At 41.2% G+C, this 24,079-nt stretch overlaps 1 protein-coding gene across 1 annotated transcript in view; it reads right to left on the reverse strand.

Annotated features, from left to right (window-relative positions):
• Positions 1 to 22,139: 22,139 nt before the first annotated feature.
• The window catches only part of KLF12 (Kruppel-like factor 12), a 167,195-nt gene continuing 165,255 nt past the window's right edge, over positions 22,140 to 24,079 (reverse strand). The window contains exon 6 of the mRNA XM_010010637.1: positions 22,140 to 22,547. Within this exon, the coding sequence (XP_010008939.1) occupies positions 22,366 to 22,547 (182 nt within the window). The 3' untranslated portion in view covers positions 22,140 to 22,365. The remainder of the gene's footprint in view (positions 22,548 to 24,079) is intronic.

The raw sequence follows: 24,079 nt of genomic DNA on the forward strand, positions 1-24,079 counted from the left end.
AGCAATAAATCCCATCTTAGCATGATAACATTCAGACTGAACACTAAAAGGACTAGAGGTATGTAGAACACATATTGACTCAGGTATTCCGGGTAACCCATGACATATTGTAGAGTAATTACACTGATATTTCTGGCTGGCTAATAGAAGTTGCAGGAGAAACTGCACTTCACGAGTTTTGGATAAGAAACCAGAAACGTCTGGTCTGGCTGCATATTAATCTTACTGCAGTAAGTACAGACAACTTTTCTTACCATTAGTGACATGATCTATGTCAATAAACATCTTCCCAAATGTAAGAAGCACAAATTATAACTGCTTTCAAAAGTCATATAACAAAGTATGCACTGTTCTCCAGTCTCACATGATCACGGAAATATCATCACTGCAGTAGTTTGCCTCCCTCTGGATTTTTCCCCTTTACATGCTTATGCTGACAGTTTGCTTTACTTTACTTTACTTACTAATGTGGTTAAAATTTGTAACCCTCTTGATGAGTGCCATGGTTACAGAGCACATCTCTTTCAACAGGTTCCTTTTTCCTGGCGGTAATACAATGTCTCTGATTCACACGCTGCAGGATGGTGGTGGTGAAATCACTGAAGCTTACCGTCCCTTGGCACTGGGGACCAAACTGAGCACTCTGTAAGCTGGGGATTACCATGGAGTAGAGGATACCAACCCTGACTTTGGCTTTTGAGGTTTAGTTTCTTTGTCAGTACTTTTCTGTTTCACTGCCTTTCAGAAACTAAGAGAGGAATGTAAAGTGTTTCTGTATCATACTATATAATTTAATAGAAGACTAATATTTTGTCTGGCAACTTTGTAGCTTGCAGAGATAATTTCTTACACCAGGCTTCCCCTTCCTTTCTCCCTCTCCCCCGTTCCTCTGAGTTTCAGTGTGATATTTTGAAAAGCAAAGCTATTTGACTACAGAGTCCTTTCCAGCAATTAATAAATTAGGTATGGGTTAATATGGCAAATGTCTCTCGTGTATGCTCCCCCTTTTCAGTTTGCTTTACCAAAGCCTATTAAACAAAAAACACGTTCATTTGAATTGACTGAAAGTGTTCCATTGAGGCTGGCTTTTAATGAAAAGGGTTTTTTACAGAGAGTTTTCAGAGTGGAGAGTATAGAAAGAGGGGGAAAGGCACTTTCTTTTTGGTGCTAAAAAGCAAAAGTATTTATTCAACAATGGATACTTTACAAATTAAGGATGCTTAATTTGTGTGTAGATCCCAAGATAACTGCTTTGGTGTCCCACAGAAATCTGTTTGTTCCCTAATTCTCCTCTGTGAGCTGAATGTGTTGCTTTGATTACATTTCTCATCATTTGCAATAATCTTGAGACCCATGAGGCAGGTCATCAAGAAGCAGCACTGTATGAGTGATGCTCTCCACTGTGTTCAGCTCATAGAAACACTTTGTTTATGGTTCCTGTAAGGCACTTTGACACTTTCTCCATATAGAAGAGGGTACTTTCCAGTCAATGTTTTTCAATTTTGAAACAAAATACTGCTTTTGCAACGGTCCTTGTAACAGCAATGGTGATGATGATAATAACAACAACACCAACAATAATAAGCTCATGGGAAAAGAGATCCCATTTTCTGCTTAGATCTACTATTCCTATCTGTGTGAATCTTTTCTCATTGAGAAGTTCCAAGAAAAGGTGAACCTGACACAAGCAGTGAAGAATCCAGAAATCTACACTGAGGGCCTGTTCTTAGCAATTCCTTTCATCACTGAGCTCAGCTTCCTTCCCAGATGAAATTAGGCGTCTGGAATACCCACTTAATATCCTTTCTCAGGCACAGTCAACCAATTTTACATTAAAAATATGGAAGGACTGCAACTTGCTGCCCACACAATTTTTTCCTGCCATACAGTAGTGCTATCCTTTTGGTTATAAAATTAATTTTAAGTAATGCTGCCATGTTTCTCTTGACTGAATGAAGTGTAAATATTGGTCAAAGCTTCCATCAGCTTAAAATATCAGAAAATGAAAATGGTGCTGCCAAAAAGATCAGTATTTAGTATACTGCTCGGTACTTCCCTGTTTTTCTCCTTTGTGTTTATCAGTGCATTAATTTTTCCTTGTTGCACCAGCGTATTTTTATTCTTTAAGCAAATTATCATGGCTGAGGTAAGTAACACAATTATTCTTTGTTAGCTGGCACATCGCCATTCCTTTCATGTGTTCAAGAGTCAGCTAATGAATTACAAGGATGTAACGTCCCTGATGGATTCAGTGGTGACATCATAAATCCTCACTCTGATGAAGACACTAATATGTGCTGTTGCCAACAATTTGCTGACACCACTGATAGTTAAGGGCGCAAATAAAGATGTCTTTCTTGGCATAGTACCATGGAAGCCAAAGCTACTGTGAAAGAAAACACCAGTCAGGTGAATTTCAACTCCTTTGGAAATACATCTGTTAAACTGGGAACAATACACCTACATAATGAATGCTGCTTTTCTGTGCGCATAACATGCTTTGAAAATCATGGTCAATTGAATATAAAAAGGAAAAAGTATGCATTAGAAGGATCTGGCAATAGTTTGTGAATTATTTCAGCTTAGCTGGGGGTCACCATGGCATAAGCATGTGGCTGGATTGGAACCTGCACAAAATAGGAGGTTATTGAACTAGTTGCCTGAATGAGCTTCTGTCCTACCCTCTCTGCAGTGGGGAGTCATGCCTGGCCCCAGATCCTGATTTAGCACGGCTGCCACACTCCATAGCTGCAACCCATTGAGGTCAGCATGTCCACATGAGCTTTGGGGCAAACTTCGGAAGCATTCGTAGGTGCAATGGTGACCTATTCCTCCTGAACCACCAGAGACAGTCATGGTGGGACAGAAGCCTGGCTTGTATTGAGATCCATTGGCTCAGATGAGTTTCTGGGTATCTGTGTAATGTACCAAAATACCAGACTGGCACAATGTGCAGGCCACAGAGGAGGTTTGTCTATGTCTTGTCAACATGATGTATGGCAGTAGTGATCCACCCTTTCCCATCACCCTTTCATCCTGCCTAAGCTTTCCAAAAAGAAATTTAAGTCACAGCACACATTCATAAAGCAGTGGTTGCCCTCTAAACTGATTTCTTTAAACATACCCTAAAAAACAGGGTCCCCTGTGCTGCTTCCCTGCACCACCATTGCTTGGGAGACCTTTGTCTTAAGACATTGCAACCTTTCTTAAACTCCTTTAAGGTAGATTAAAGAGGTCTCACATTTCTCCCTACCCATCTCTGACACTCAGGTCTTCCTTTCTTCTAATAATATCCCACCCAGGTGCGTTAAGGTGGCACATGTTGAATCCCACAGCACACTGGGAATCTGAAGATCCCAGATTTTGCTTCAGGAAATGCATGTCCTCTTGGGCAGCAATATGAAAATATTTTCTGTAATATAGTACATTAGGATATTAATTACTCAGGTTAGCCTAAGATGTCAGGTAGCATTATCGATATCATTATAAAGATCTTTACGTTAGGGTTCAAACTTTGAAATTGGCTTGAAACCAAGAACGCTGTAGAAATCTGTTCCATCTATTTGCCTTCTCTATTCCTGAACAATTTCAATTTTTAAATATTTTCTGCAGCCCAAAGAATGACCATTTCCTGCCCCCAGCTCAAAAGGGAGCTGCACATTACAATGCCGTGTGACTCCAGAAGCTGTGGCTTTGAAAGGAAGCCAAAACATCTGCCTCCTGCTGTGCGAAATGTAGATGCCATTCTAACACTGCATATAAAATACACTTCATATTACCTTGGTAATGAACATGTTTGTGCATTGTAGCAAGCAGTGCTTGGCTTCCTTATGCCGTATGGTGCAGTTTTATTAATAGTAATGATTTTTTTCTAATTTACCTGAAAGCTTTTACCTACAGCTCAATCCAGATCGTACCTGTTTTAAGCACTCCTCATGAATTTCTACCCAATTTCTATCTGTTCCAAGCTTACGGGGACCTGTCAGCGTTTCTACTTTGTTCTTCACTGGCAAAACATTGATAAGACATTTGTAAACGTTGCCAGATGAATCGGTGGCCTGGGTTTGGTACATAATTCAGAACTTCAGTTTTTCAAGCCTTCTGAAGCAGCAGCCAGCATTGGAGCCAAGGTTTAATATCATTAGTGTATTCATTTATGTCAGTGGTTGAGTCCATTTTTTTTTCACCACAGTTCACAGAAAATCTCCTACCACCAGCAATTGATCAAACATGACAAGCTCCCTCTTGGCTATTACCCGTGATATGGGCTACTTAACTCCTGTATTCTTTCCCAGAATGGAAACTGCAGCTTTTGGTGAAATAAAGGAGCTTCTGTTTTTCTGCCACTGTCAGAAATGGAAATTCAGTGCAATCTTTTCATCAGCTTGAAATGCCAGATCAGATTAAAGTCCCCGATGCCAAGAGGAGGCCATCTGACGCAGTGCTTTGAACTGCGGTTCTTAATGCTCTTTGGTCAACCACTTTGTAGGAGCACCTCAGCCTTGCTGTTACTCCCCTCATTAGAGCAGTGCTGAAGTGTCAAATCATTAACAGAGGCTTCTGGAAATAGACCTGCTCAGGTGAATTCAAGCCTGCTGTCGGCTGCCAGACTAAGAGGGAGATGTAAACTGAAACTCAAGGGGCACACTCAGGCTACTCGGTGGGCACATAAATTGAACATTGTGATGTTGAGGAGAATGAATACCATGGGCTGTAGAAGCAGCCAGGATCTGGTAGCCCCAGAGAGCAGTGCCTTTGAATCACTCACTGATCTCTTGATCTTGGACATCTTAAAGGTTGCAATAACTAACCTGGGCATGAGAAACGAAGCCCATCACGTCTGGCAGCCTGAGGAATCAACCGCCATCCTGCTTGGACATGGCCTTGTTACTAAACCTTCCTTGCATTTCACACACACAGAGTGCCTGGTATGGAGTGTGTTGTTGTCATAATGAAATCATGGGGAATCAGATGGAAAAATGTGTGCTTGAGCACTTAAAGCTAGACTTGTAGACCACAAAACAGACTTCACAAGTAGAGGTCAAGGTGGCACCAATTAAGACTAGATTATATTTAATGGAGAGTCACCTGGATTGAATTAAGTGTATTTTCTTGGACCTAGCAGGCTGGAATCAGGATAAACAAACTTCTCCAGAATTCCTAGGTGACCTTCGAATAATTATGACCAAATTTGAGTTTCAAGTCTTCAGAGCCCCCAAATTATCTTTTATATAAGAACACACATTGCTACTCGGGAGGTCTGTTTGTTGTGATGAACAGGGCATAAAATAAATCCCTCACACACAATACTGCAGGTGGAGGCTGCAAAGCAGTTTCTCTGACCAATAGAGCTAATGGGCCTCCAGTGTAAAACACATTTTTGTAACTCTCTTTCTTCAGACCTTCTTTTGTTGTGAGAAACACAATGCCAAAAGAACTTAATGGCTTTGTTTTCCACTCCATAAAACCGCTGAGATGTCACTGGTGTTGTGGTTAAGCATACATGGTAAGTCCACCAGAGTTCAAGTTCATGCTACAGTCAAGCACTGGGCCACCGCTTTTCTTTTTGTTGCAAACTTTACTGTTGTTGCACATTACTGTTGCACAATATAATGTACCTCTACATAGAGACACAGGATAAAAACATGATACACACACTTCTCAGTCCTGTGGGTTCAATCTGTGGCATCTTTGCCTCTTATGCAGACAGGGTGCCCGGGAGAGGAACAGAAAGTCATACAATTAGGCTGAATCTAATTCCTGTGTTTTTGCGAGTCTTTGAATGTATAATCTAGTGGTTCAGTGGTTCACATTAACATGAGAACTGGTCAACAGTTTTTCACCACAAGAGAATTTCTTTCGAAAATGTGTTCGTTCACTGAGCTTCACTGATCCAGCCAAGACATTTCAATACCTACTTAATGAGCCCATGTAGGTTTTCAGATCCCTAATGGATATCAGTTATTTGGACCTTATGAATCCATGGCAGCTTCTTAGTGAATACACTCTCTTCAACTTTCACCATTTTCTGCTAGCAGTGAAAACAATAAAAGCTCATTATCTCCAGGCAGATGCAGAGGAAGCTTCCTTAAAGTTCACTAGAAATGTGCAAAATTCATGGTTTGAGTTAAAACTGGGGTGGAACATTATTTCAAATAAGAAAACAGTACTTGTGGACCTAAATTGATTTCATACAGGCTTTTTAAGAGTTAGTCCAACTTCTAAACTCTTAATAAACTTAAAACACTTCTCATAAAGAAATAAATGTCACTCTCAGCCGTGTTTGCTTCACTTGATGTTGATTTTAATCTTTAAGCACATGGCTCATGGTCTTGCCCACTAGGATTTAGAAATACTCTTTTTATACTACAAAAGAATGGGAAGACCTAGATCATCACATTGGATACAAAATGCTTGCTCCTTCTCTAGTAAAACTGGAGATAAATCTGATAGAGTTAATCAGATAAGATTGTACAAGTTTTTGAAATGGGTATTTCTGTATTTGTTTAGTTTGAATTTTGGGGGTAGAGACCAAATCTTAGTGCTGCCACCATCCTCTTCCCCCATCCTTTACCCCTAGGTTCACTGTATAATCATACTTCATGCTCATCTCAGCCCAAAGGTTGTCGAACTGCCCTGTGTCCTTTCATCCCTTTTCCTGACTTCATATCCCACTTCCGTCTTCATCGTTGGTTCATGCTATGGATGCCTTACCTTCTCTTCATGCTGCTGTTACCTCTTTCTTCTAGGCCTACCACCCTCTGCTAGGTAGGAATTAAAGATAACAACCTCAGATAGACCCAGCTGAATCTCTGTAACACCTGGCATGCACAAAGGCCAGAAAAATAGTGAGCTGTTCCCATGAGGATCAGGGAGTTGGACCTAATGATCCTTATGGGTCCCTTCCAACTTGAGATATTCTGTGATTCTGCGATTCTATTAAGCCTGTCGACTTGCACTAACAAGCATGGTGTAAGACTTGCCATCCCAGGCAGGAACCAGTGACTTGTATTACCTCGTGGTATTTTTTGTTGTTGTGAGTAATGAGACTGTTTGCAAAAGGATACTGAGAAGCCCCAAGTTTGCATCCTGTGCTCCTCCCATGTAGAAAGGCACAAGCTCAAAGTCTAGCTGCTATATTATTAGTATCATGGCTAAGCATATTACATGGGAGTTGTTAAACACTTCCTATCTGGGTCCTTTGTCAATTTTAATTAAGCTTACAGTATCCCATGCAGAAGCCACTGCAGTCAGCATAGTATGTTTACTCCTAAAGACATGGACATTTTGCACAGGGAACAAGATGTGTCTGATGGCCTGTGGCTTTGGCACGAAGGGAGCCAAGCGGCTGCAATTCTGCTACTTTATATAAATTGGCTCTGGTAGACAAACATACCAGATTCTGAGGCAGATGTGGGATGAGGACTTCATCATGAGTAACAGGGGACTCCCTGGAGACATCTAGGAACAGGGCTCGGTGGTTCACATATTACAGGAGATTCACCTTGAGAGGACAACACAACATTGTCTCTGCTGCCTCCTGCCACACATGCTCATGATTTCTGCTGAACAGTTAAGTGATCACTCCTTCAGCACTGACCCAGGTGGTAACTCCACTACCCTATCTGATGGGAGTGTATGAGGGATTCCAAAACCTCTGCTCCTCTGTGAAGAGGGTCATCCTGGGCCCCAGGGAGCTTTCCCATGCAGGGAGCCTTCCTGCCCAGCATGCCTCACATGGAGGAGCAGGCACCACAGAACATGGAGCCCAGCTGTTTCTGCTGCCCTCCTATGCCACCCCTGCAGGGTCTGTGCCCTGCCACCACACCTTAGAGCGTGCACAGCCTTCCTCCTCTTGCAGCTATAAACCCAGGACTGTGGTGGACAGCAGTAGAGCCCGGCCTCTGCCCCAGGCACTCTGAACACAGGAAAAAACACAGCAAATAATCTGTGGCACAGGGGTACCCCAACGTGGGGCCCAAAAGAGCTCCATGTGTTATGAAGCATGGACATGACCAGCATTTAATAGGCGCTGGCACCAAGCAGTGTGGATGTGGGCAAGCCTACACTCGTGCCTTCAGGACCAGGGTTTGCACACAGTCTTTCAGTCCACCACTAGCAACCCAAATCAGAAATAGAAAAGGATAACAAAGAATAAAACCACTTAGTTTCATATATTTATTATATTTATTAAGCCCTTCCTGCCTCCTGAAGCAAGGTGTCACCTTCCCCTGTGTCTTTGATAAGTAACTCTTGTCCTGGTTTCAGCTGCGAAATAGTTACGTAAGCCATGACAACTATCGATCTACTGCGTTATCATCACCACTCCTGCAAGTTATGGCCAGTGAACTAAAGTTGGGTCTCTACTGCTCTGAGCTGCATTTGCTGGCTATGCTACCCCTGCTTCCTACCAAGAACTTTCCTGCTAGGATAGTCAAAGAGAATATTTTGAGGCCTGAAACCTTCTTAAAGTTTATGGTACGTGGCCGTCAGTGTGAACTAAATGTCAGACTAAAGCTGACAGTCCCAAAGGGCCACATTAGTTTTCCCACAAAAAACCACGAATGTAGCACTTCTGTCCCACACTTGGCAGGTTATTCATTTCTTTTAATTTGCAGTAACTGTGACTGAGTTACATTCATTTTCCCAGATGTTGTTAGTGATGAAAGCTCAAGGAATAAGCCTTTACTGCTGTTGGTGTACTGTGTGCCAAACCTCATCCTGAGCCCCTGGCTCCCGCTGTACTTTCTTGTGTCTGTACTGCTGCTTTGTGATAAATGAAACTTGCAGAATCACACGTACTGTGGTACAGGAACAAGCATCTTGTCTGGGGAGTGGTCAGTGCCGGAGGCTAGAAACTTGGGTTGTGTGTACATCTGCGGAGGCTCATGTAATAACTACAGCAAAGTTATTATAACTAAAGCAAAGGTGCTGAGGTTTTGATTACAAATGTCAAATGAAACAGGAAGCAAAGCAAGGCTGAGGAAGGAAAAGGGCCCCGTCCCTGCATTCTCCTTCCCCCCTGCCTTGTTGGAACGAGCTGCTTTTCTGCCTTTGTTTTATTAGCTCTAAAGCCTTTGCAGTCTTCCCTTCTCGGCACATTCATTGGTTCTGGGAAGCACGGAGTTTTCTCTCAGTTACACTGAAAAGCCCCAGATGGTACAAATGATCATTTGTAAATAAATGAATAATCAGAACCAAAAAGCTCTGCAGAAACCCTCTACCAGCCTTTCCTAATTCTTTACAGAACGCCTCACAAACAGATTGCATACTTCACCAGCCAACTGAAACAGCCATGTTACCAATTCGCACGTACAGAGATCAGTTTCATTCCAGCTAATCCCAGTCCCCCGCGCTGTGACTCCCCCGGAAGCAGGATTGTACCAGACCTCCACTTGTCAGAGGACAGAGGAGGCATTCGTGAAGCAGCCCCAGTTTCCCACTCGCATCACACACCTCCCAGTCCATCCACTGGCTTGAACGTGAGATGAGCCTAAAGGTTTTAGCTGAGGCTAAAACCTCTGCTTTGTGTCCCTGCTGTCCCCTGGGGCTCTTCTTCTGTCCTGCCTCTGTCCTGCTTCCCCTCCTGCTTCTGTCCACGCCTGGATGCCGTGATGGCAGTGCTACATGTGGGACCCCAGGCTATCTGGGTGACCCTGGGCTCCTTTATGGAGGTGCCACACCATTCTTCACCACACACACTTTGCAGTCTGAGCTTGGGCTGAACCCATGCTGCCTGTGGAGGAAATGAGAACAGGTCTGGGGGGCACCTAGGGCTTTGGGGCCCCCGTTGAAGCACCAGCTCAGGTGTGGGGACAGGCATAGAAGAAGTTTGAGCATTCCTTTCCTTCCCTTGCCCTTTGCATTCTAATATCTTAAAATAAAAGGCTTCAATAGTGCAATGCAGCTACATGGACACCTGGCTCCCAAGATATTCCCTGTATGCATGAATTTGCAGAGGTACCCCAACTACCTTTAGAAAGAGCTAGTCAGTACATATATGCATATACACATACAGTGCACTCGTGTGTGTGTGTGTGTGTGTGTGTGTATGCATATACTAAGCTGATATATATGTGTACTTGGATGCCTATACATGCTACCAGTCAGAGCTCTGACGTCAGTGTAGAAACAGCCAATATTTAAGAACAAATGAGGAATTAAAGCAGCTTTATTTGCTGGATAAAGCGATAACTGGGGAACAGTTGCATCCGCTTCCTGTAGCAGCCATCCCCCTCTTTCAGTGTATATCTGACACGTCTCCATCAGGCTGTGGAGGCAGGAGAGGAAGCTGTTTCCCAGGAAATCCCCTGCCATCCTGTCCTTGGCCACACGCAGATGGGCACCATGCCATCCTGGCAAGGAAGCAGTTTCAGAGTGCTCCTCTTCCAAGTCTGCCAGTTGCTTGGACATGTGGTTGCGTCAGCAAGAGCTGGATTCGCCTCCGCTGAAATGAAACGGCATGGCAGGATGGTCATAAGCATCCTGATGGAAAGGGTCGAAATTTTCCCACCTCAAAATCGGACTCAGTGTGTTAGCTAAGGTGCTACAAGGGCTATTTTATTTATGCTATTATTTGCAGTAGTTTCTTTTCTACATACACAATGTATTTAATGAATATATTTACCTATACTTTTCCAGACAGAGACTGCTGGATGGAGACAAAAACTGTGGGCTTCCATGTTTCCATTCAGCACCCAATGCTGGCGTTCGGCCACCCGCAGTGCTGCGTACGCTACTCCACATGTGTCACATTTACGACCCCGTTGATCACAGGAGAGAGAAATTTAACAACTCCTTACAGGCTGCATACCAGAGCCTCTTCACGGCATCGCGTTAGTAAGAAACACAGAGGGGAGCCCATAATAAATGTTACAAGGGGAAATACCTTTGACTGATAAGAAGCTGAGCGGATGACAAATCACAAAAGCCTCCAGGAGCAGATAACCTTGAGACGTACCTGTATATAAAGATTAAACAGCAACCCAAGTTCAGAAAGATTTATAGAGCTTTGCGAGTGTCTTAGTTTCGCTGTTTGCTTTTGTCATTGTTTCTGAACTTTATTGTTAGTTTCTGTCTGTTAATATTCTGTACAGGCCCAAAAGTACAGGTGGGGAGAAGTCACTCCGGGAAAAAAAAAATTAAAGAATTCATTTGAAATACTTTAAAAGGAGATTTTATAGATCGATATCCCCAGCAAATGAGAAAGATAACCAGGAAAGGGCACAGTACACCTGTGAGCGAGCTTGTGCAAAGATACAAACAAAAACATGAAGGATAAAATATACTGACATGTTTGAGCTTACTGGCTAAATCTGGTTATTCTTTCCTCCATAAGTGGCAGCCCTAGTTATTATGGGCTATATATTTTTGGTAAGACAAATACGTGAGGCAGTAAATGCCTTTGTTAGCATGCTTCGACAGGAAGGGTAGTGGCTACTGCTGCTATTCAGGGCCTCTCAGGGAAAATACCCGTGGGTAAAAACACATGGCCTGTTACAGACTGGGTTGAAACCATAACTAGGGAGACCATTCTGCCTAATGGCTAAAGTGGGAAAGTAAGGAACTGAAGTGGTTTGGTACCATTCTGAACACAAGGAAACACTTTTTCACTGTGAGGGTGACGAAGCCCTGCCACAGGTTGCCCAGTGAGGCTGTGCAGTCTCCATCCTTGGAGATACTCAAAAACCACCTGGTCTCCATTCGGGCAGCTGACCCTAGCTGTCCCTTCTTTGAGCAGGGGAGGTTGGACCAGGTAACCTCCAGAGGTCCCTTCCAGCTTCAACCATCCAGTGATTCTGTCATTTCTTGCTCAATTACTGAGTCACTCCAGCTTCAGTCGATTGCCTTTGGCTCTGACTATTAAAAGGGTATTAAGTCATCTAATTTGCAAGGATGCAAGGGATGGTAAGGGTCATATTTCCACAGTGTGCACTACAGGCATTGCTGAAGAGACTGATTATGTCCAGGAACAGCCTGCCCCATGGGTCTGGCTCCTCTTTGGAAAGAACAAATACTCAGCAACCACTGAAATTCGGTTCCCCTAGTCTTGCTCTTTCCACTCCCAACTGAAACCTTGAGGCATTGGGTCGCAGTGCAGCAGGCTGGAGTACAGCAAGCAGGCCTTCCAGCCAAACCTCCCATATGGATGTGCTTCCCTATTACAGGCTGGCAAGGAGTCATAGCATCATAAACCCACGGGTGAAAGTCTGCACTGCCAAAGCTTCGTCTAGGAGGCGGGAAGAGTCCCCTGGTTCAAGGTCGATGTTGATGTGATTGATTGTTTTCTGTGCATAGAGAGGGGGCTGTGCACATATGATTCAGAAACTCAGTGTGCAAAGTTGAAGGTGTTTATGAGCAGCTGGTCCTTGTCATGCTCACAGAGCCAGACGTGCCCCGTACGGTGTATGGAAAACCACCTTTTCACTCCAAACTGACCATTCAATAACAAAGGAAAAAAAAAAGGGGGTGGAGGGAGAGAGAAGAGGGATTAGATGACAATTGAGCTGTTGTTTGTGCAAGTGGAAGAAATAACTTTTCAGGAACGGACCATGGGTTAGGGCAGTGGACAGTGTGGGCGTTTGCTGGAGAAGTCAGACTAAACAGGCAGTGATGCGTCTTATGGCACTGCTGGGAGAAAAACTGGTACTAAACACAAGCAGGACACTGAGGAAGAACAAACAACTTACTGTGTAGAAAGCACAACCCTCTTCAACTAAGTATGAAACTGATGTTTCCAGTGTGCCATTGCCCTCCTTCAGTAGCTGGTCCTTTACTACGCAGGCACAGAGTGAAGCTTACACACACACGGGGAAAGAAGCAGAGAGAGACAGACACAGAGCTCCATTTTAAAACACTTGGGGAACTCAGATTATATAGTAGTGTAAAATATTTTTATATCATCCCAGGACATTTTTGTATATACTGCTGAGTGCTATTTTATTTGTTCCAGCTTTGCCACAGATGCACAAACATGGTGAAAGGAGAATGTCTACTCTATGACGGCTCTTAAAAAATCAGAAAAGCAAGTAAAATCCATTTCTTAAGCAAACATTCCATTAAAAAAAAAAATCACTATATGTTTATAGAAAAGATTTTTTAACAAAGGTTTAATTGAAAAAAGTTAATAGCTGGGTATTCCAGAAGGTTTGAGTCATCCACAGTAATAATTAGGGGGTTTGTTCCATACAAAATGCTTTATTTAACCTTCATGCCTCCATTCAGATAATTATACAAATGCATACATTTAAAGGTTTAAACTCTATTTCAATTCACAGCTCAATTCATAGGAAAGTTGAATACAGAAAAGCAATGCACCAACAAAATATGTCTGAGACACCATTAAAAACGATAACACTTGTTCATTTAAATCTTTGAGAATAGAGTGGAATAATCATCCTCTGACAGAATTTCATTAGGGGACTCCCTTTACATTATCATAGGGCAAAAAAATCACCATTTTACAGTAAGAGGAAAAAAAGCTCTGAGTATATTTACAATACATACACTATACATAAATACAAGAACAACACTTACATAATATTAATAAACTTATAACATAGGTTTTGCCTAAACACTACATAGTATATAAATGCAGAGGAAACTATTGGGAAATTAGATCTTCAGATGTTTACTTTTATTTTTGAAGAAAAGTAATTTTTGCATTTAAAAGCTTTTGAAAAGAAGGCAAAAGAAAGACTTAAGAAACTAAAATGTTTGCTTGCTAGCACTGGTATTTTTATTCCTTTTAAGTGTAGGACTTCTATTGACACTATTATCTCTATGGTGTTACCGATATTGACCCTCCCTTTTGCATCTTATCTAGGAAAAAGATTGAGGTGCCCTACATACTAATTCCATTGCTGTGAAGCTTCAGTCCCAAATTAATCGCTTTGTAAACCAAGGGATGTTTTTGTATTTTTACACAGGAGGATCAAATGAACACTCATTGGTACATACAACGATTAATGACCTGATTAGAAGGAACAATCTGGGGCCAAATGCAACCCCATCCTTAGGATTTCATTCAACTAATGCCATAGGGGAATTTGCTTCTTCCATAAGTGACTTGGCTAAGAATGATATTTTTCATTATTGTTGCTTCTTCGTAAACACAGCTGAAAGAACTTTCCAATTTAATGGTAATTTTGACCCCACATGTTGATAGCAGTGTCCAAATCACTTTAAGTGTATGAATGTGTGTGTCTGTGTGTGTGGGTTGAAGGTCTTAAGGCTGATGGTGCATGAAACTGAAGTAATTCATTACTATCTCTGTGCATATTCTATTGCAAGGGCAAATGGGAGATTTAACTTTTTTTGGACAGACAGCAGGTCAAGAGAGCATATTGTGTAGGTGTTCAACGCATAACTTATATTACCACAAAGCAATGTCTAGGATGATAAAGAAAGAAATTAACTATGGGAATTTTTAAATGAAAAACAAGATGCAAATGTAGCAGTGAAAAAATAGTTTGAAACCAGAAATGACAAAAGGAACTCTGAACTCAGGAAAAGATTAGTTCAGCCATGTTGATTATGGCTCAAGCTGTCTTTCCAAAGAAGCTCTTTACATCTATAAAGGCATGGACAGGGAGAAAAGCAGTATCTGAACCTCTGTCTGTATTTCATGGTTCACGCTTATGACAAGCCATCAAAGCCATCACCTGTGGTCCCCTACCAGTCACTGAACTATTGTTTTATAAATGAAAAGGTCACAGCATGGAGCAAGGCTTAGCAAGTTAATTTGTGAACCACCATTCACTACTTCTGTTATAACTGGCAGCATCTTGGCTCACTGAAACTTGTGAGACTGAACTGGGGAAGCTGTTGCAGGTCACGCACATATAGACAATAGAACCCCAAACAATTATTCTATTTCTATCTTCCTAATACCTAAAATTCACATGCCCAGTTTTGCTTGTCTGAAGGACTGAACAACTGTGTACTGAATAATCTAAAAATTACTACATGGGCAATTCCTTTATTTTGTACTTGTCAGTAAGCACAAGCTACTATAGAAGTATGCTGGGAAATCAATGAAACTGACAAAAAAACACAACTCAGTATTTGTTTTTCAGAATGGAGGAAAAAAAGCCTAGCTCATTTTGGGATAGTGAAGACAAGGTGTTCTTTCCTATGCAAGAACTAACACCTGTAATGCTGCAGTCAGCCAAACCTCCCGACGCTGCAAGTTTCTAAGGGTGCCTCCTTGTAGTGTAGCTGCTCCAGAACAAAGAACCAAACCCTCCTCTCCAACAATGGCTCAGGTTCGAGGTAAGAAACTATTGTTTCCTTTGTCCCTCTGATGAAACATTCCCTGGTGTCCTCCTAAAATCCCCAGCATGAATTGTGTTCTTCTATGTGCTTAATATCTGGAGATTAAGCTCAGGATGACAGAGCAAGTACATGCATGTTCTGATGGGATTATTTCCACCGGTGGCTAACATTTAAAACCAAGCTGTTACCAAACCAACAGTCTTGTCACAGGATGACCAAGGTGCATAAATGTCTAGTTCTACATGTGAGCCCATGTGCTTTTTTTCTGCACCTGCACTTTCTTTCATATGTGAGCATCTTCGTGCACATCCAATCCTGCCTCCATGTATAAAATCCTAACAACCACCCCGTTCCAGCATCAACCCACCAATGGCAGCAAAAGTCTAGGCAAAATGTGGAATATTTTCAAATGCAACGTGATGCCTGGATAAATAACAGGTACAAATTTAAAGGATAGAAAGCAGTCTTTGTTGGCAAAGGTATTAGGACTAACAGTTACATTTTGATCTCCAATAAATTCATTTTTAGAAACAGAAGAAGCATGAGGGATGGCATTACACTGCTATTTTAAGAATCCATTAGCAGCAGTTAATATTTTTTATTTTTACAGAAATTTATCAGATTAAAAAAAACCCCCGTAATTGAGAAAAAAGATTAGAAGAGTCACAGCTGGCCATTTTCTTGTAAGATCAATTAGTCTATTGATGCAAATGTTTAGGCCACTTGATATAATAAACCTCCTTACTTCATTTTAGGAATAGCGACTTCTTGTTTGCTATTCAAATAGTCTCTAGATTGACAGTTCCCAGTTTTTCATTCATTTGTCCCCAAAAGAAAGTGATATATTTTGTCCACTCCTGAAGTCAATCAGTTCTAAGATGATATTAAATACCACAAGCACTACGTGACAAATAAATAGAAAAGAGACATAAGGTGAACTCTGCACTTCCAGAGTTCAATACAGAGGATTTTGCAAGAGAATCCCCATTCTACCATATACCCTAAAAAAGCTCCATTCGGCTTATTGCTGGTTTTTGGATTATTTCACTAGATAATACCCTGGATACATGGGCACATTAGACATATATTAGGGAAAAAAACCTTAAAACACTGCTTGACAATGACCTCCATTCATACCTACTGAGAATCGATATGGATATGAGTCACTTGTAAACCAAGATTCATTTTCTTCTTACAAGTATATGACAGATGTTATTTCAGAAAAGAACTAAAACCTCTAACACAACATCTCAACATGTGAAAATACAAATGGCACTTTGTGTTTCTGTGCTGCATTATTTTTCTCCGAGTAAAACTTCATTTTCACCTTACTGTTAGAATCCTGCAAATTATTGCTGTGTAAAAGTATAGGAACATCCCATCAGTTTTAATTACAGGCACTTTCAGTTTCTGTTTCATCTTTTAAAATAGATTTCAGACTATCCTAAAAGTATGTGCATTTTAAATGTCACAACTGTCCTCCTACAATTGATTTGGTTGACATGCTACTGCATCTAGAAGACTAAACTCCCCTGGAATCAGCAAAAAGCAGCTGTCCATTTCAGCTCTGCAACCTTTATTCAAGGTGCACTGTAGTCAGGGAAATATAAGAAGAAATAAAATCAAATGAGAGTTTGCTGTTACTGTATCTGCAATTCACTGTAAAATGCCAGAAAGAAAAAAAACCCAAACCCAACACAAAAACCCCCAAACCTTTCATATAGTTTTCATTTTGGTTTTGTTTTTTTTTTTTTTATTCACTCAAAGACATTCTGAGTGTTGACTTATTTGACACTGAAGGACTCAGTATGACTTTGCTATATCACATGCTATCTGTGAAACAGCAAAGAAGTGGCCACTCCATGTTGCAGAGAAAACATGCTCTGATAAAACTGAACAATTTACTTCTTATATTTTGTGTTTAAGCTTTGCAAGGCATTTTCTAACCAGTTTTCCTGATGAAAATGAAAGGATTTTTAAAAATGTACTTCATTTTACCTATTTACATCCCATGTAAAATTGCGAGTTCAAAAATACTTTTCCACTATCACATATATTACAGAATATCTAAACTGTTACAAGTATAGTAAAATACTTTTTTGATTTCTAAAGATGCAGTATCCTTACAGCTACATTTTTTTACTAAAACCTGATTTACTGCAGAAATTGATCAGAATTGAAGCCTTTTCACAGTACCATGGGCATGACGGCAGAAACATACATTAGAGAGCAACTGTTATGTTATAGCAGAACTGTGAAAATACAACTATCTTTAAATTTCTTTGTGCACTTCTCCAGTTACAGATCACAGGCAAAAGCATAATACAACAACATGAGCTGGTTTCTTAAGGTAGTATTTTCTTTTACAGCGCTTATTTCCAATTTGAAATTTTCCTGATTCATTTTTTAAAAATAAACTTGTTTTTTTACCTGCACATGGGTGGAGGCATGTGGAAGCGCTGAAGTTCATATGCACGAGGGTATGGATGAGCATGCAGGAGTGGGGCAGATTTACTGAACCATCCTAAGACTTGTCTGCCGTGGATGATGCGGTTTTACACACTGACCTTTCCAAAGTTCAAACTAAAAAATAAGCAGGATATAAAAAGTGAAACTATCTCTGATTTTGAGGTACCCACCTTCAATAAAGGAGAAAGAGGTATTTTCCATTAAACAGTATTTATTATCAGAAGATAAATTTATAAATGGCAACTCTAATACATTTTCAATGTGGCTAATGGAAAATGAGACTTACGATCACTGTCATTCCAATTATTAAAGTGGAGAAAGGTTGTCCAGCTATTTGTTCATGCTCTGCACTGTGAGTTTACCCCAAACATCAATGCCACTGACGTAATCTTCAACACTGTTAATTTTGTTATACATTACTCCAGCAAATAATCATATATACAAGTCAGTCTAAATCTATTCAATTAACTGTGTAAGCATGATAGAGAATAAGGAATACTGCATCTTCATCTCCACGTATAAACTGCTGTTGCTATGAGCCAATTTTACAGTGCTGGTGCACTGTAGAACAGGTGCTCAAAAAACAATGACAATTTCAAATTCAAAAACTGCTTGCTCCTTACATTTTCCTAGAATGCTGGCTTCTGAGATTTCCTGACAGATCACTGAATTATAGAATGGTTTGGGTTGGAAGTGATCTTACAGACCATTTAGTTCCAACCCCCCTGCTATGGTCTTCCACTAGACCAGGTTGCTCAAAGCCCCATCCAACTTGGCCTTCAACACTGCCAGGGATGAGGCATCCACAGCTTGTCTGGGCAATCTGTGCCAGTTGAAAACAGTCCTTTTGAAAACATACAAAATCTGACGCTTTGTTGGCATAGTTTCTCTTGTAAGCTGTAATGGGCATGGCGGATGTTTCCCATTCTTACTTACACTCAAAAGCATAAATGTCTCACTTTCTGAAAGAATGGGACAGTCTGTATTTGTCTCTCCCAACTGCTCAATTAAGATGGACCTACTGTGTTGTGTCAAGATGAAATCTGGTATTTCTACATGCTACATATGACATAAGCCTTCACCATGGTTATGAAATGTCACGGACCTGCACTGAGATACCAGGATTTTTGAGGAAACTATCCTCCAGCAATTGCCCTTGGTCTTTGCACAAGCACACAAGTTTTGCGGGTCTGAACCACAGCCACTGAGAGAAAGACACCCCCAGAATCTGCAGGACGTCAGCTCCACATCCAAACACCCCTCTCCCACAGAGTAACTTCTCTTAAAATATTTCTGAAGGGGAAAACAAACCAGAAGACAACCTTGCAGAGTATTTGGGATCAAAGCCTGTTGGTGCTAGTATGAATAAGAAACTCACTAAGAACCATACTGGGTACTTGTAACCCAATGGTGGACTACTGCTGGTTGTGTAAGTTGCCTAGAGGTAACAGCAGCACAAAAAGCCCTTACATGTGTGCTGGAAAGGTTGAGGATATACTTCCTGCCTGTGAAAAAAAGAAAATTTAGTGTACACTACTTCACCTTTTGGCTTCATTCTATTACCATTGATGCACTTTGTAACTGTGTGCCTTGGTGCCAGTGCTGCTTTAATCCTGTATCACTTTGGAGTTCCTTGAAGACCAGACCCTCTTTCTGTTGCAAGTGCTTCCTATGCATAAAGTAATGGACAACCAGCTGAAAGACAAGGGATTCACAAACACCAACCTCAGCCATGGGAGACGAGCCTCCCCACTGTCTGCGATATATATGCTCCTCCTCAGGGCAGTTTGAAGCCAAATGCTAAATAAGTTTAAGGCCTTGTAATTTCTCTCCGAGTTTTTCCTCTCTTTACTGACTACAGGGGAAACCCGAAGAGGAGACTGGTCTCTCCCAGTTGTGAATCCTCCCTTTATGAATAACATCTGAGATGATCTCTCTCACTGTTCCTCTTGTATGCTAACAGAATGGCTGTAAGAGTTTCTGGTCAAATAAACTTAATTTTCTATGGGAGAAAATAAATCACAGATTCTGAAAGGAATTCTGTATGCCACTGGTTCTTCTACTGAATTACTGCTATTCAAGTAATTAGCCGGTGAAATGTTCTTGGGCAGGAAAATAGTTTTATCAATTGACTTTTACCTGACCTGACTTCTTTCCCTCAACGGTGAGAATGACAGATCCATTTAAGGGGACAATATAAATGTACATAAAACACAGACCTCAGACGTAATCTATGAACCATCTCACGCACAACACTGACAGCTAGTTTTTTAAACCAACAATAGTAATGCTGCTGGTAAAGACCCAGGTCTGCAGCCCCACAATGCCTCATGGCCTATCCAGAAACCCTGATCAAACACAGCCTTTTCACACTTTGCATGGACACATAGTGCCTCTGCTTTGCTCCTGATTTGGAGCCAGATACTAAAGTGTTGCCAAATTTGGTGGAATTTCATTACCAACCCAGTCAATGGGAATTGATAGACACATTTTTCCCACAATGGCTGTGAATAACTTGTCTTGGGTTTCTCTGCTGACCATTCGGCAGGGGGGAGCCTGACCTAGAACAGTATTGGAGTTGTTTCAGAGAGCTGATAATCTACCCAGTACTGGGGAATATTAAGAACATACTTAAAGACATTAAAACTCTGGGTCCTCTGAATGCTGTTACGAAGTATTATCCCAGTCATATTAATCCTCAATTAATTATAATTGTTTTCAGTATCTGTATGGTTATGCTGTGCTTGAAGATCACCTCGATTTCAGAATCCCCCCAACATTACTACAGCTACTTCAGGAATCAGAAATTAATTTGGACTGGTCAAACATTTAAAAATGAACAAGTGGCATCACAAGTTTAATCTGTGCAATTCCTGGAACCAAATATTCATAATTAAATGCATTGCAAAAGACCTTTATGTATACATCTTTCAGCTCTAACCTATAAAAATCTCAACACTTAAAAAATCTTGCCAAGCCTCCTCTTTGTCAAATTCAGCTGAATAGGCAGATCCTTGTGAGGAAAGAAAACAGAAAAACAGTATTTTGTTTGCATTAACAACTGATGACTAAGAGTTTCTCTCTTTCCTACACAATTCAATTAATACAAATTGGTTCACAATTACAGGGCTGTATGGGAATGATCAAGAATTTCCTTTTATTTAATCTGAAAAGGCTTGGATTGAAAATCCCAGCAGAGGCAGCCACTGGTACCCATATAAAGGACCATTTATATCATACCAGACAGCTGGCAAAATCTTGTTATTCCCTAACTCCCAGTGAGAAACATAATGTCTTGCAGAGCACCACTGCAGAAACATTTCTCCTTCCTACTTACGGTTCATCCTCTGAGTCCTGAACAATCAGCTCTTTCCTTTATCTTTCTTGCTTTCCAGACATAAATATTATGTTGAAGGAAATGAAAGTACTTAACTGTGGTACCTACCAGGTCAGTGAAACCATCAGAAAGATTAACTTAAACGAGCTTACGTGCTATTTCTGCATACCCTCTGTTTCTGTTAGTGTGGAGTAAATTATTGTCTTGAGAGCTATTTTACTCATTATTGCTTTTTCTCTGCAAGAGATGCAGCCGTTTCTTCTCTGTTTTGTCCTGTTGGTACATTTAATTCCATTTCACAAATGGCTACACCACTAACCTTGGTACCAGCAAGTGTAAGATCTAACTATTTCCTTTTGTCCAAATAATGATGGTGGGGAAGAGAATACCTGCATGAAACAATACTGCATGTTGAGAATGTAGTAGTAGTTTTTAGATGGACTCTTTCTATACAAATCAGAAACGGTTCTAAGTAAGTCCATGGTAAAATACAGAAACTTAATATTTTACTTTCAGCAGAGATGCTGTTGCCCCTTGTTTATTTTACATACTTCAACAACAACAACAACAAAAGAAAAGAAAGGAAAAAAAAAGATAAAAGAAGAAGGTTAAATGGCTGGTGTCCTCTAGGGCATAATGACAATTGTGGTACAATATTGAAATTCCACCATCATTATTGCAAAAGCCTGCTCAAGCGACCCTTCAGCTCTGACAGTGGGACCTCTCCAGCAGAATCTTCTTGCCTACTCACACGCAGCTTGTCTGTAGCACAGCTCTGGGGTAATGCTGACACCGGCCAGATGGTATTCAAAATGAGGGGAAACGATGGGATAATAAAGGTCTAATGGTCTTGCTTTCATCTTCATCATCATCATCATCGGTTTGTGGTGTCTAATCCTCCAATCAGCAGTGATTTTTCAGGAACAGAATGTCCGACAGCTGAGAAACCATACAAGCTATAAACACCTTTTTGTCAAAGGATGCAGCATGTAAAATAATGCCCATTCCCATAGCATTTCGGCTGCTATTTCCCAGGTGATTGTGATGACACTTTCAGGGGGTAGCCATGCTGAGGGGCAGGCGGGGTTAACTTCAAATGGTGAGGAGAAGAGTGGCACTTCTTTTCCTGCCTTTTTTTAATAATTTCTGTTACTATGTTTTGTTACGGACATCAGGGGAAGCCCTGAATGTTAACACTGTAGAGGGGGATTCAGCCCTGCTGAATTCACTCCAGATAGTTAAGAGACCCAGCTCTTAAACTCGGCTGGAACAGGTAGCGTTTCTCAAACCAGCATGTGCCTACGGCGGTGGAGCGCCAAGTGATCTGAGCGGGAAAAGCTGCGGTCACAGTCTGCACACTTGAATGGCTTCACTCCTGTGTGCTTGCGGTAATGCCTCGTCAGTTCGTCGGAGCGAGCAAACTTCCAGGTGCAGCCTTCCCAGGTACATTTGTAGGGTTTTTCTCCTGGGAAGAGACAAAAGAAAGAGGGGAAGGGGAGCAGAAAAACAGGTGGTGACTTCCCCTTGTTGCTCTTAATCCCTGCAACCCCCTCTGCACGCTTCCCATGAACACCCATTGCCTAGGGGTTGCTTCAGGCCAAATTACACAATTACGAGGTACCAAATCTGCTGAATATAGGAAAGGGCCTTGACATTTATCATTCCTGTGGCATTCACGTGACTAAGAAAATCAACAGGATTAAGGCAACAATATAGATCCTACCTTGCAGGGGTGATGCAGGGATTAACATCAGGACAAAGGGATGTGTAATTATTCTCAAGATTACCATACAAGTTTGCTACCCTCACCTTGTCAGGCTATACTTTCTCCCAAAGTAGCCAGATTACCTGATATTTCAGCAATTTAACACAGGCTGCCACAGACTTACAATTATTTGTATGAAATGTAGGAAGGTTTCTGATTATTTGTGCAAACAACACTGCAGGATATTTCTTAGCAAGCTGGTAAAAATAAACTACCATTTCCCAGCTAAACATAAAAATTCAATCTGTAAAATGTCCTCTATTTATTGCATTTACTTTCAGTAAAATTAATTTTGCATGTAAGATGTTACCAGGAACACTGTATGATTTTCAAATGCAGTCAGCCATGGGACTTGCACAACACTGTTGATAAATACCCATTTACTTCAATGTGCTCAGTCTTGGGTTAAGTGCAGACTTTTGGAAAATTCCACACTCTTGCTTTTTCTTCAACAGTAACCTTGATGTATGCCCTACGTTCTGTGCCATATCATGTCAGAGGAGAAGATTAATACAGCAAAACTGGATTTGGTGCTTTCAAACTGTTATAAAAATCCAATTTTGGCCATGTTTGTAGGCTATACTTATTTATGATTTCTATCACCATCCTTCAATGTCTGCATGCTAAATGCTCTTGGCAGTTACCTTGATCCCACAGTCGAGCATGCACCAAAAATGAGGAAACGAAACTGTGTGAGGTCCGTATGTATCTTCTTCTGGTGTGTTAAAAATGACTTTTTACCTCCCCTTCTGAAACCAGCTAATCACAACCAGGAAAACAAAACAGCATCTCTGCAACAACTGTTTCCTTCATCAGGCACAATCATTCCTCAGTTATTTATTATCTCTTATGAATCACGAGCAGCTTGCAAGAAACTACTTCAATTACATGAACCAGTGATGCAATACTTGCTTTGTTGTAGGCAGCACCTCCCTCCATGTGTCTCTTCAAAGCCAATAAACGTTTTGCTGAGAGCCCTCAATTTCAAAAGAAAATTCCCGAGTAAAAGTATCATCACGAAGTTCAAACAGCCTTGAAAAGTCCAGCTAAAATGGCCACGGGTGCCTCCGTAAGGAAACCGATGCTGTACAGGCATGTCAGCAAGGCTGTCAGCAACATTTGAGCTCCTTGGGTTGGTACCTTCTGTGCACCATCTGGGCTGTGCTGCAGTTTTGATGTCAGACGGGGGTGGGAAACAGTTGCTGTGAGTTGAACCCAGCAAACCAGGCTCC

Source organism: Nestor notabilis, unplaced genomic scaffold, assembly GCF_000696875.1.
Source record: "Nestor notabilis isolate BGI_N333 unplaced genomic scaffold, ASM69687v1 scaffold423, whole genome shotgun sequence".
Classification (NCBI taxonomy): Eukaryota; Metazoa; Chordata; class Aves; order Psittaciformes; family Psittacidae; genus Nestor; species Nestor notabilis.